General features: G+C 40.1%; 1 protein-coding gene across 1 annotated transcript; it reads right to left on the bottom strand.

The window, feature by feature from the left end:
• Positions 1–390: 390 nt before the first annotated feature.
• On the bottom strand, positions 391–12,847 carry LOC116293963 (uncharacterized). Its single transcript, XM_031701466.2, has 14 exons — positions 12,746–12,847; positions 12,276–12,529; positions 10,505–10,674; positions 9,001–9,174; positions 7,708–8,033; positions 6,754–7,036; positions 6,178–6,401; positions 5,088–5,356; positions 4,758–4,813; positions 4,145–4,221; positions 3,503–3,862; positions 2,454–2,742; positions 1,694–1,970; positions 391–1,477 (listed from the first exon to the last, which is right to left on the bottom strand). The coding sequence occupies exons 2-14, from the start codon at positions 12,455–12,457 to the stop codon at positions 1,423–1,425; spliced, it is 2,742 nt and encodes a 913-aa protein (XP_031557326.2). The 5' UTR covers positions 12,458–12,529; positions 12,746–12,847; the 3' UTR covers positions 391–1,422.
• Between the last annotated feature and the right edge of the window lie 184 nt (positions 12,848–13,031).

Below are 13,031 nucleotides of genomic sequence, written 5' to 3'. Positions count from 1 at the left end.
AACCCCAACCACCACTAACTTGGTGCCTAACTAATACTGTTCTTTTCTTTCCACTCATTTATTTTCCGTTTCCCCCTTCGTTTACTTGTTTCTTTTTCCCTCACCTGTCTAAGTATTTTCGAGTATTTTCTTTTTTTGTCTTCATATGTCAGCAAGACGAGAAAGGAAGACAGCCAGGTGCTGACCTTACAGGGACCTTGGAGGGGGTGGGGCAGGGGGCTACAGCCTACCTTCCTTTTTCCCATTTCCCATACTAGTCTCTTATGTTTTCCAATCTTTATACCCCCCCCCCCCCTACTTATTCCCATACTAGTCTCAATCTTAGCCCACTTTTTTGGGTGCTCTGTGGCTCCTTCCTTACTATTTAAAAACACATCAAACAACATTGAATTGCCACAGTTTTATCAGTTTATTCTAAAATTTTAATCTTAATTCATTTAAATTAACTGGTTCTAATTTCTCTCTTCTTTATAGTAAACTTTAGTATGTTCACTGAATTTTTATCTTAAGATCGCTTACATGAAGGAAGTGTACTTGGTACTACTTAACCAACAGGTTTTTGTTTTCCTTCCTCAGGCCGGGGAGCTACTGTTTTAGGTGCTATTAACTTATTTTAATAAGTTTTTTTTATTTTAAAGTCATCTTACATTTACCTACTGCTTTAAGCTATCCATTATATATTAAAAATACTTTATTTTCCAGTGTTAATTTTTAATAATTTTGTTATTGCTATGTTTATATTATTTTCTGAGGATTTTATCAAAAAATCTTACGTTAAAAATAAACTGTTCTAATTACAGTCACATCTTGAAAATGAGTATATATGTTTCTTTCTCACGTTGGCATGCTAGTAACCATGACATTAACTTTGTAGCACGATTCCCACGCGCAGTGAATAGTAGGGGTTTGTACCGTATTTTTCCTGAAAGGCATCCCATGATGCATTGTGCTCTAGCACATAGACATATTTGTTTTGGTGTAGCACCTTATTATCCATTGATTGAAGCTATTTTAGCAGTATTTTTTTTTGAAATAAAAAAATGAAGCATAAAAACGATACACGTCCACCTACATTGATTGTGCAGTGGATGTTGGGACAAAATTCAATTGATTTCGACCATATAAAACCGAGTCGAGCTTTTTGTGTAGTCTCCCTCGCATCCGTTTTTAGTGTCGGTCGACCGACACTAAAAACGGATGCATGGGAGACTAGCTTTTTGTGTGCTGAATTTAATTGGATAAAAGAAAGCAAGGCAGCTTATTTCCCTTTGTTTTCTTGCATTCAGTTCATAAAAAAAGTTTGACGCCTGGTCCACGCCTAAGTTATTCTCAAAGAAACCAGCAAGCAACGTGAAAGCAACATGATTGTCGGGGGTTCGTGGTTATCGTAATGGAAGACGAGCGGACGGACAGACAGACGACTTATCTGTTTGACGCAAGTTTGTCAAGCAGACGAGACACCAGGGTAGAGTTGTGGCTGAAAAAATAGTAAGCAATTTCATAATTATTTAGCATTCAATAGACCTCTTTACCAGGGTATCATTTCAGTCTTTGTTTAAAGGTTACGCACGAGAGGACACATGAATATGGATACAACTCAAACAAAGAATCTTATTTTCAAGACAATGACATAGCTTGTGACCAGTCTACCTCTGAAATTCATAAATGACGTCATTTCCTGTGTACCACATACCTTGCTCCGTAACCAAGTCCGTTATCAGCATTAAAATACTCATAAAACTGTAACAGTTGGTTCCAGTAGACGTCATACGTGTACTTTTCCCTGTTCCCGTAGCAAGGGCGACGCCCATGGTCGTTAGGAAGAAAGAGCGACACCAAGCGGCGGGAGAGCTCTAGAGCCACGTCATGAAGGCGCAAACGGTTCCCAGAGTACGATGGGAAATCTACTTTGAATGTGTCGCCGTAGAAGAAGTCGTACCTCTCAAGAGCGTCCACGATTAGGTAGTTTACTGGAAAATTGGAAAAACAGAGGAAAATAATTCTTAGGGTTCATTCAATGAGGGGAAAACAGGAACGCCGAGGCCCCCACGCTTTTAGCCAAAAATTATTTTCTGTTATGAGTTGCTTAAAGCTTTGACATAACTTTAGCGCTCAAAAACCGAGGCACAGGAAATCGCATTCCCGAGAGCTTTAATTTTATAAAAAATTTCAAAGGAGTGGGAGCATTTGCTGACATATTTTATGTCTTTTACCAATAATAGATAACAAACATCGATACACTGTAATACCCAAAGAATTTGCCGACTCCATCCCGGTTTCATATGCTTCGTTCGTTACGCACAAAGGTTTTTGTACAAAGCTATGTGCAAATTTAAATTTATTCCTTTCTCCTGTCACGAATCTCTGAGCATTATGCATGAAAGTCACACAGTGAAGCCTTTGTGCGTGACAAGTGAAGCATATATCGCATATCTCTGTATTCAGATACTCACTGCCAAGCCAAATCGGGCCGTGCTCACTTGTGTTTCCCACTGATTCCTCTGCAATATAACGTCCTTCATATATGACCTTTCTAATCTCCTCTAGTTCCTCTGTAGTACATACACAGCTCACCTCCACTGGACAATCCTTGTGAACCAATGATAGCGAGCGGATGCCAAAAGGAGAGAGAAACTCCTTATCGTCCAGCATAAACTTGAGCACGCGGGATAATCTTTCTCTGGAGAAAATAGCCAGGAGACGATGACGCTGACTTTCACTGGTTGGATCCAGGAGAGAAATCTTAGTGAAAAAAAGAGATTAACTGGGTTTTAGAAATTTTGGTGTGTGTAATGAATGAACAAATTACATCACAGCTAAGCGCGAGTGGTGTGCGCTGGTTTGACTGATTCCCGCGGGCTCGGTGTCGTATGTGAGTAACGACTTGGGCCCAGTTGTACGAAGGGTGGATAGCGCTATCCGAGGGATAAATCTTATCCAGTGGATAAATTTATTGCATAACAGCATCGACTTATCCACTAGATAAGGATTTATCCGTTCGATAGCGCTATCCACCCTTCGTACAACCGGGCCCTGTTGGTTTTCTTCCTTGTTTCAAGGGTCTTCTTCCTTCTTCGCAAAAAGTTATCTGCTAAATTTCGATTTGATGTGGCGTCGAGTGCTTTAGTTACGTTGGCTCGCGCGGGAAATTGCCCGAGCACTCACTCCATGCATGTTCCACGTAAAATAATATAATTTACATTCACATTTTTTACAACAAATTCTAACATATTCAATAAAAGATGCAAAAAATAAAAATTTGAGAAAGTTAAAAGAAAAATGAAATTCCGGGAAAGCGTAATGTTAGTTTAAAAAACGATCGAAGAAAAGAATTAAGATCAACTATATTTTTAGTACTGCTTCATTCATAACGATTGCCAATGAATTTTTGAGGTTTTTTTTGTTTGTTTGTTTGTTGTTGTTGTTGTTGTTTTGTTGTTGTTTTTTTTCTCGCTAAAGATTCGTATAAAGGGAAAAGGTGTCTCATGAGATTCGTCTTTACCTTGGAAGCCAAGTCGGGTTTATTCTTCAGAAGCCACTCCAAGCACTTCCTGAAGGAAGGTAACTTCTCGACGTGCTCGTCTTCAATCACAGTACAACACAACATGGGAATGAGACCCGAGATAGAGTGCATGTGCAAGGTTGAGCGGGAATTTTTACTGGTGTGGACATGGTCATAGTAGAAGCGATGTTCCTCGTTCCACAAGAATCCTGGGGTGTTGTTCATCACGTCGGCTATTTGAGTGAAGTGCTCGAGGAATTTGGACGCCATGTCTTCATAGGAAGGGTCATGTACAGCGAGGTCTAAGGAAATACCAAGCATTACAGTACAGTAGAAGGCCATCCATGCGGTACCATCTGCCTGTAATACGATATAAGGAATATCAATGACATGACTACCCCACCCCATACAATCAAATAACACAGGCATCCCAGCACAGTAGAAGGCCATCCATGCGGTACCAATGGCATGACATGACTACCCCACCCCGCCCACTCCATGGAGGGAAATGACATGAACCCCCCGCCCGGGGCGCAGCAAAGTGTATGACTATAATTTCCTTTAACTCTAACTTTCTGTATGCCAAACGCATCGCAGAAAAAAAATCAAGCCCACAAATCTGTGAAGTGCTGAACGTCATACCTGGACCACAGTCTGCTGTTCTTGTTGTTTGTTTTCTGCTGTGCCACACGTAAAGGATTCTTCCTTTACTGTTTTACCTGACAATTAGATTATAAACTGTTAATCAATCTATCAATCAATCAGTCAATCTATCAATCAATCAGTCAATCTATCAATCAATCAGTCAATCTATCAATCAATCAGTCAATCTATCAATCAATCAGTCAATCTATCAATCAATCAGTCAATCTATCAATCAATCAGTCAATCTATCAATCTATCAATCAATCAGTCAATCTATCAATCAATCAGTCAATGGCCTTTAATCAATAAAATAAATATACCTTTCTTATTTACATGTCAACTGGCGATAGACAAACGCTACAAATGTAATGAATAACTAATGTATTGACGCCAAGAAACAAAACAGCTTGGTAAGCAAAGCAGTACGTAATTATCGTAGTTGAACAGGTAATTCATATTTGAAAATAGCTCTATTGATAACCGAGTTTTTAAATCTACCTGTGTTGACTTTAGGGAGTTGCGACTGGTTCAATCTTAATTATCACTGATAACATTTCATTGTATGCTTAAATACAACTGAAGATATTTATGAGAAGAAGCTTTTATTTACCAACAATCCCGTTACCAAAAATACTTTTCCCGAATGCGTCCTTTCTGTTTGCCCACCTATGATGAAGGAAATGGAGTTTTAGAAACTGAACGTCAAAAACAAGGAGAAAAAGAAGAGGACATGAAGTAAAAAGTGAAAGAGGAGAAGGAGAAGGAGAAGGAGAAGGAGAAGGAGAAGGAGAAGGAGAAGGAGAAGGAGAAGGAGAAGGAGAAGGAGAAGGAGAAGGAGAAGGAGAAGGAGAAGGAGAAGGAGAAGGACGGGGACGGGGACGGGGACGGGGACGGGGACGGGAGGAAGGAGGAGAAGGAAAGAAGAGGAGAAGGATCTTACCAAGTAAAATTGATGAGCAGTTTATGGAAGCACTTGGCCAAGAAAGCGATGTCTCGATGACCTTTCCTGTCCGTCATCTTGTACAAGCGGTAACACGCATAAGCAAGAACAGGAGGTTGAGCTTCATCGAGGTCTGATTCGGGTCCGGGAATCTGGCCATTAGGAGACATGTACCACTCGCGTAAGAAGAGCAGCAGTTGACTCTTGGCAAACTCTGGATCGACTTTTGCCATAGGAAGCACTTGGAAGGCTAAGTCACAAGCTGAAATCTGGATAATATTGAAAATGACTGATCGATGAATACAACAATGAAAGTGGCTTTAGGAGGGCTGGAAGCGGGGCGGATCTAGGGGAGGGGTGCGGGGGAGCACACCCTCATCCCTAGATTGGCTGATATCTAATGCATTTTGGGTGTTTGAGTTTGTAAGCAAAGAGCGCACCCCCTCCTAAAACGAAAATCCTGGATGGTGCACCCCCACCCCCCTGGAAAAATCCTGAATCTGCCCCTGGTGGGGGAAGGATCTTAGTTTGATCCTCAGTTCCCACCTACCACCGAATCTTCGACCTTAAATAACCTTAAATTTCCCCATTTCAAACCACATATCATCCCCTTTGGCGTAATGACATTATTCACCGCTAACGTATTTAAAGATGCATTTCCATTTTTGTCTCTTGTACGTATTGAGCCAAAAGTGGCAACAGATAAATCTGCAATAGACCACTTTAGCTTGGACGCAATGTTTTCACATTCTCTTGAAAACAGAAGTGTTTGTTTCAGTCGTGTCAATATTCATGTCTTTTCTTCGTATAACATGTAACACAGGAGAAATGCCATTAAATACAAAATTGAATATTTTATAAGGATTTGTATGGGAAAAGAATGTGCTGGATGGCAAGTATTCCGTGCCATTTCTACTATAGTCAACATTATAAGCTAAAACTTTGCCTTCTTACTAATATTGAGGTACTCTTTCCATTTCTGGTGTTCATTTTGACACAACCTCCTTTTTTTACGGGGGAGGGGGGGGGGTTGGGGTTAGGTCACATGACCTGTTGTTGCAAAAGGCCTATTGCCTGTTAAACAACTTACCGTTGAGTATTCCCACTTATCCGGTACACAAACCACATCCCGTGCATAAAGGTTATTCCAGTCCGGGTTCGAATTTTTCCCCTGATACCGGCTATCGGGTGGGGTTGGCATGTCTTCGTCACCGTCCAGCCAGTCCTTCACGACGTAGTTGTAGAACATTTTGTTCCACAACAGGCCAGCGTAGGCCTGTCTGCATACTGTGCGTTCCTCTGGACTGAGAGAGTCTGTACAAAACGTACATAGTTTATTAGTGTTATATTTATTAGTGAAATCAGTCCCGTAATGAAACAGCTACAAGGTGTAGCCACACTCTTTATTCAATGCTTCCGATTTCCAAGAAACATCAAAATTTCAAACTTCAATTTTAGCCCCCCCCCCCCCCCCCCCCCCCCCCCCCGCCCACACCTCTTTCTAATCTGCTATCCAGGCTGGTTATAGCTCCCCCAGGCTAGTAAGTCCCCTGCCCTTTGATACTGGCTCTCCGTCCTTTGGACCAGTGAGAGTGACCAAGTTTTTCTTGGTAGAATCAAGTCACGGCATAATTACAAGTGTCTGCTCGAAGTAATCCCAACATACCAGGTATCACAGCTTTATAAAACTCATCAGCTTCTTTCCTTCGCTTCTCAAGCACAGAACCAAAAGATCTTTCTGCAAAAGGACTTGAAGAGATCTCATTCTCAGCCATCAAACGGCACCTCAAGACGTGATGGCCCCCTGGAGGAACCTCCAACACGTAATGGGACGCCATCTTGGTTCCTCGCTTCTGTGGATTGACGGCAGAGCGTTCGCCGTTTACAACATAACGATGGAATGCGTCTTTGACGTAAGGAGTGTAGTTAGGAGACCCGTTGAAAAGACGCTGCGTAGAAAAATATACATGTAAATATAAAAGAACGTACTAGGAAAGTGACATGTGATTTCCGTCAAACGTCTTAACTGCGCGGCCGTAAAGCATACGAAAAAATACATGCAAATATAAAATAACGTACTAGAAAGGTGATATAAGACTTGGTGAAACGTCCTAACTGTGGCAAAGCGGGTTGGTTTAAAACTCTCAAAATCAGGGTGTTTCAGATTGAAGACAACGAAGCGTTCATTGAAAACAAGGCGGGGTAACATTCTTTTGACATTCGTTTTATGCGTGCGCACTCGTTTTCAAGACTAAAGTCCAGCCTAGGACATCATTTGTACCTTTATTTACGTTTCGATGAGGGCCATAGACTTAAAGAGGACAGTGCGCACGTGATGTGCTTGCACTGTCGACCGAAGGAAAGCGCAATTCTTTACTGTTAATAGACTTCTTTATCTTGGGCGCAATGTTTTCCTATTTCAGACCATGTGTCATTTTCTTGAGAATAATATTCTTTACTTGAGTTGTATCTATATTCATGCGCAACCGCTAAACAAAGAAATACTACTCTAGGGAATGACACGTGGTCATGACATGTGGTCTAAAACGGGGAAAATGTTACGCCCAAGCTAAAAAGGACTATTACTTAAGAGCGCAGCAAGCATTTATTCGATTCTTACCCAAGTGTTTGTCTCATTGTCAGTAAACAGCATTTCCGGCATTTTATTATCAGGGCCAACATCATTAACAAACATGAATCCTCCAAACCCTTCATGGAAGCATTCAGCTGCACCAGGGCTTGTCTCGACAATCGCTGGTTTACCAGTCCACCCATCGTGTTTGCAGCCCCAGATCCAAGTATTTCTATACCACAGGGTCGGAAGGACGTGAATCCTTGATGTGTCTGGGCCACGGTTGGTTAACATGATGTTGATGAGGATGTCGTTAGGGGTGTTCTTGGCATACTCTATGTCGATGTCCCAGTAACGGTTGTTATCAAAAGCACCTGTGAAATGTTTATATATGGAAGTCACTTGATCATCCTTGAAGAAATAGAAAACGTGCAAGCGTGCTGGGTGGGTGTGCTGGGTGCGCATGCTGGGTTTGACAGAACACAAGAGAAGTGCAGTTAAGAAAAGCATGACCCATAGCAGAGTGCTTTTCAACACTTCTTTAGCGTTCTGCCAATCCCCAAGTGCTTTATAGCTGCACACAGCACAGCAAGTTTTGAATTTCTTTTATAAAATACAAATCAGATGCAATATTGCAATAGAAAGTGCGCACTTGCGCTTTGTGCTCTCAGAAAGGAGAGGAGCAGAAAAAGAATGAAAGGAAATGAGAGGAAAGAAGAGTGACAAGTGGAAAAGGAAGGGAAGAGGAGAACTAAAGGTGGGAAAAGGGTGCCGAAGGAGACAAGCAGAAAAAGAATGGAAATGAAATGAAAGGAAAGGAGAGTGAAAAGTGGAAAAGGAAGGGAGGAGAAGGAGGAGCAAAGGTGAGGAAAGGGTGCAGAAGGATGGGAACAGAACAGGAGGAAGGAGAAAAGGAGAAAATGATAGGCAGAAAATAAAAGGAAAGAAAGAGTGAGTGAAAGGTTGAAAAGGAGAGAATGAGAAGGGTTGGCAGAGGTGAGAAAAGTCTGGATAAGAAGGGGAACAGAACAGAAGGGAGAGGAGGGGAAGACCAGAAAAGGATAGGCATGAAATGAAAAGAAAAATAAGAAAAAGAAAGTGAAAACGGGGAAAGGAGGGGAGGAAAAGGAAAGAAGGAGAAATAGCAGCAGAAGTGAGAAAAGGATGGAGAGGAGGGGACATGGCAAATGTAGACAACAAAACCGCATAATGGCAGTTTTGTCAAACCTTCAAGCTAACATCAAAACTCCTTATAAGTCAATTACCCTAAAGCCCACGTTAGTGCCTGTTCACAGGTTTCAATTAATATTTTGGTCTATAGAAAAAAGTCATAAATAATACCTGTGTCAAGCAACTCATATTCTGGTTCATGTCTGGATCGCTTCTTGTTCTCCTCCACCAACAAGCTGTAAGGGTACTCGTTTTGTGGGTATTTGTATAATGCTTTCATGTATGAGTGGGTTGGAGTTGAATCAAGGTAGTAGTAACACTCCTTCACATCCTCGCCATGGTTACCTGGGAGAGTTGTGTGTGTCAGTATCAAACATTATTTAAATAATAAAATAAATGTATATAAAGGTAGGCTGGCTGCATTGAAGATCAAATACTAGCACTACACATATTTGTGAAAAGATGCATAGAGCATTTGATTTTCACCTCCGTGGTCTTAGGATATATCCTCATGTAATTAGAGTAGCCATTAGTTTGCATCCTTGATTTGAGGGTTTTTCTCTGGGCTCTCTATTTTTCCTCTTTCCACGAAACCTAATGAGTTGAATTTCAATTTATTCTGTGAGTCAGCCATGCCCTTTAATCAGCCTAAAGGGTGTATGATTGAATTGACATATTCCCTTTAAATGCATTTATTATATGACCGTGAATCTTAGAGCCTGGACACTAGCAAATCGAGCAATGTGATTGGATAGGTCGCATCATGGAATGGTCTAGATTCTCCGGTATTAACCGGTCCGATCGCATATTAATCTTACAGCGAAAACATTTTGTCCTTTTCAGTGAAAAGTGGTCATATAATAAAACTCTTATCAACCGAGCTTGGTCGGTCTGTACGGGATAATCTTGACTTAATCAAGATTATCCCGTACAGACCTCCCGCTCGGTTAATAAGATCTAAATATTGATAAATATAGGGAAACATGCTGGTTGCCATAGTAGTGGGAATGCTTGCCTTTTACTAATATATGTGACCCGGGTCATAATCTTGGAGAGAAAGGTTGCTTATTGCCAGTTCTATCTTATCCATTTACCAGGAAAAACTGGAAATTCCAGTTGGAAAAACAAATGGTATGTATCTTCTGATTGGAAAGTTCCAGAAAACTCATCTTGCGATAACTTTTCCTGCTCTTTTTGGATCTTCCAGTAGACACGTATACCATCTGTCAGAATTCAAAATTTCCCCCTCTTTTCTTATCATTAGCAAACAAATTTCCAACTGGATGGATTATTTCAAATGGTAAGCACCCAAGTTTTCTTCCCTCTGCAAAAAGCAACTTCTAAATTTCAATTGGAGTTCAGTGGAAGAAGGTTCACCCTGTGGAACCACTGTTAAATCCCTTTATTATCCTGATTTTTTTTACCTAATTGGGCTTCCTGTGTTCTTAGTTGTTGATCATTGCATTTATTGAAACAAAATTATTACCTCAAACTCCAGTTATCTAGAAGTTCCCAGTTATCTTGAACTTGAGGATGCATGCATCTTATAAACTTGCATTATTGAAATATTTTACCCTCAATATCTCAAATGCTCATTATTTCAAACCTCTTTCCTGGTCCCCAGGAGTAAAAGGGTTCAATGTTCCACTGTTTTTATCCCCACTTGATTATTTACCTTCATCGGCTGTGAGCCCAAAAAACCTCTCCTTCAGAATTGGATCTCTTTCATTCCACAATGCCAGGCCAAAGCAGAGATGACACTCCTCATCTGTAATTCCCAACAGACCATCTTCTCCCCAGCGGTATGAACGAGACCGTGCATGGTCATGAGGTAAGTATTCCCAACTAAAAGAGCACATAGCATTACTTTTTATGTTTTAATTCGATAAAATGCATAGCTTTTGTTGAAAAAAGCCTGGGGTGACATGTAATTAATTTCATTTAAACACCAAGACAGTGTCGCTAGATCTTCTCTCAGTGTATCACCATCAGTATTCATAAAGTTCTGTTGTTCTTTTGACACTCAAAATCTAACTTGTCATCCAATGTAGATATATGGATATAAAAGTCAAGACAACTCAAAAAACAGTAAACCGATCCTAGGCCTAGCTATTATGCTTAAGTGCCCAAACAAACAATTGGTAGTTTTTCCAATGGAAATACATAATGTCTGACCAACAAACTTGAATTCATAAGATTTTTTAGTAGTTATCAAATTTTTTCTTGATGTACCTTTAGAATTCATTGACTCTAACACAGACATTTACAAATTTCAGCAATTGGTGTCTGTTAATATCAAACACATTTTAGCTTGTCTGACATAGAAAAAGTAACTAGGGAGCTAGAGGTAGAACAATGAATGTGGGAAATTTTTAGATTTGAGATGATCGACATTTGAGATGTCTCAACCAAAAGATCCAGATATCACACAAAACCGGCTATGCCTTGTATGACTGTTACGCTTCTTTTGTGCTTATTAAGCAACCTCCCATGTGCATCCAGAACTGCATATATTATGCATGCTAAGCATTGACCATTCCTTAATTAAAGCAATACTTTGTCTCATCAGGACTGCTATACAAACCACCCTATAAATAAGGATTTATACACCTATCAATGTTAAGCCAGCCCCAAGGGGGGAGGGGGAGCAACCCCATGGGAATCGACATTATTCAGAAGGGAGGTGTGAACTGTTTACACATAACATCAGGGTCAAATTACTATTCTCGTGCAGGCTAGGTTTTTGATTGCCTCAACATTGACTTGGCATTGTTTTCGAATTCTTTCTTTAATTTAATTGGTTCTTGGTTAGTCTATAGAGGATAACATTTGACAGTAATTCAACTGATAAACTCATAGTCACATGGTCATCCAAGCCACGCGAAGGCCTAACCATTTGCAAATGTAATTACAAAGGCAGCACCTTTTCCTCAGTTATTTTTAGTCCCGGCAAGGCTTGAACCGGGATCTCCCACACAACAGACCAGTGCTCTTACCAACTTAGCTAGCTAACCATGGTGGTGTGACAGTGCATTAATCTATGTATTGATCTACAAAACCCAGGGGAAAATTTTCAACGTTAAATGAACTTTGGTCTTTGATTTTTATCATATCCATTAAGCTTAAAAAGTCTGCTATTATTGCAACAAACTGCCTCACCCAATTAGTGTATATTATATTACCAGTGCTTTAACAGCTGTTTCTACAGCTACTATATATAACTAATAATAAGTTTATTAATGATAAACTACCATTACATCTGCAACAAGCCACAAGAAAGAATGTTATTCAAATTCCAGTAATAAAAGACTCATTTTTTAAGCGTTGCTGGAAGAAGAAGAGAAGTACACACCCAGAAAAGGTTGAAATTTGAGAGGAAACGCGTTACAGTATTAGAACAGTTACAGTAACAGAAGTGTCATTAGCTACAAATATATTAAACTTACGAATTGCCTTGTGCGGAGTAGTCTTCTCGTAGTGTCCCCCACTGTCTCTCACCCAAATAAGGTCCCCAGCGTTTCCAGCCTACTTTCGCTTGTGAATCCTCCTTGAGTCTCTTCGTCTCTTCCATCGGATGTTCCAGGATCAACGACGCGTGCTGGTGCCTGAGTGAAGAACGCTTGAACATTTTAGAGCTGAAGTAATAACTCGAGTTACTTTCTCCGCACTGACGAAAAACACAACTTGTGGTAGAGAGTTTCTGTGGGTAAAGTAGAACACAATTGCGTATTATGAGATGTCAAACTGCACGCGTATATGACTGTCAAACTGCACGCGGACCTAAAATCGTGAGTAGAAACACGAATCGCAATCAGCTGTCATTCAATCGAAACGCGCCAAAGAATTCCAAATAAATAAAAAAGAAGTAAATATGATTAAAAATTCCACTAGCTGTTGGAGTGAAAATATAGCTTACCTCTTACAAGACATGAGGCAGGGAGACTTGCAAAATATATTAAAATCACGATAAACAAAGACAATACTTGACATATGTCTTTGCGATGTCCGTGACCTTAACATACATGTCTTAGAAGATGTCTTCATTTGGATATACCACAGCTAGCCCAGTCGATAAATGTCGAAATCTTAATTTAAAAAATTAAATGCTATTTTATAATATTATATAATATTAAATTATATCATATCAAATTATATTTAATCCCTCCTTATGATATATAAATTAAGACTTATTAAAACTTTTT

This window comes from Actinia tenebrosa, unplaced genomic scaffold (genome assembly GCF_029948245.1).
Source record: "Actinia tenebrosa isolate PJP-AT-01 unplaced genomic scaffold, QUT_ActTen_1.0 PGA_scaffold1__47_contigs__length_23844297, whole genome shotgun sequence".
Taxonomy (NCBI): Eukaryota; Metazoa; Cnidaria; class Anthozoa; order Actiniaria; family Actiniidae; genus Actinia; species Actinia tenebrosa.
This window is presented reverse-complemented; position numbering and strand designations above follow the sequence as displayed.

What these genes read in the sequence shown, in the direction of transcription:
- LOC116293963 (XM_031701466.2), bottom strand. Translation starts at nt 12,457, where the DNA reads ATGTTCAAGCGTTCTTCACTCAGGCACCAGCACGCGTCGTTGATCCTG. An exon ending in ATATGAGTTGCTTGACACAG is followed by an intron (nt 8,034 to 9,000) that starts GTATTATTTATG and finishes AACATTTCACAG; the next exon opens with GTGCTTTTGATAACAACCGT. An exon ending in GGACTTGGTTACGGAGCAAG is followed by an intron (nt 1,478 to 1,693) that starts GTATGTGGTACA and finishes CTATTTTTTCAG; the next exon opens with CCACAACTCTACCCTGGTGT.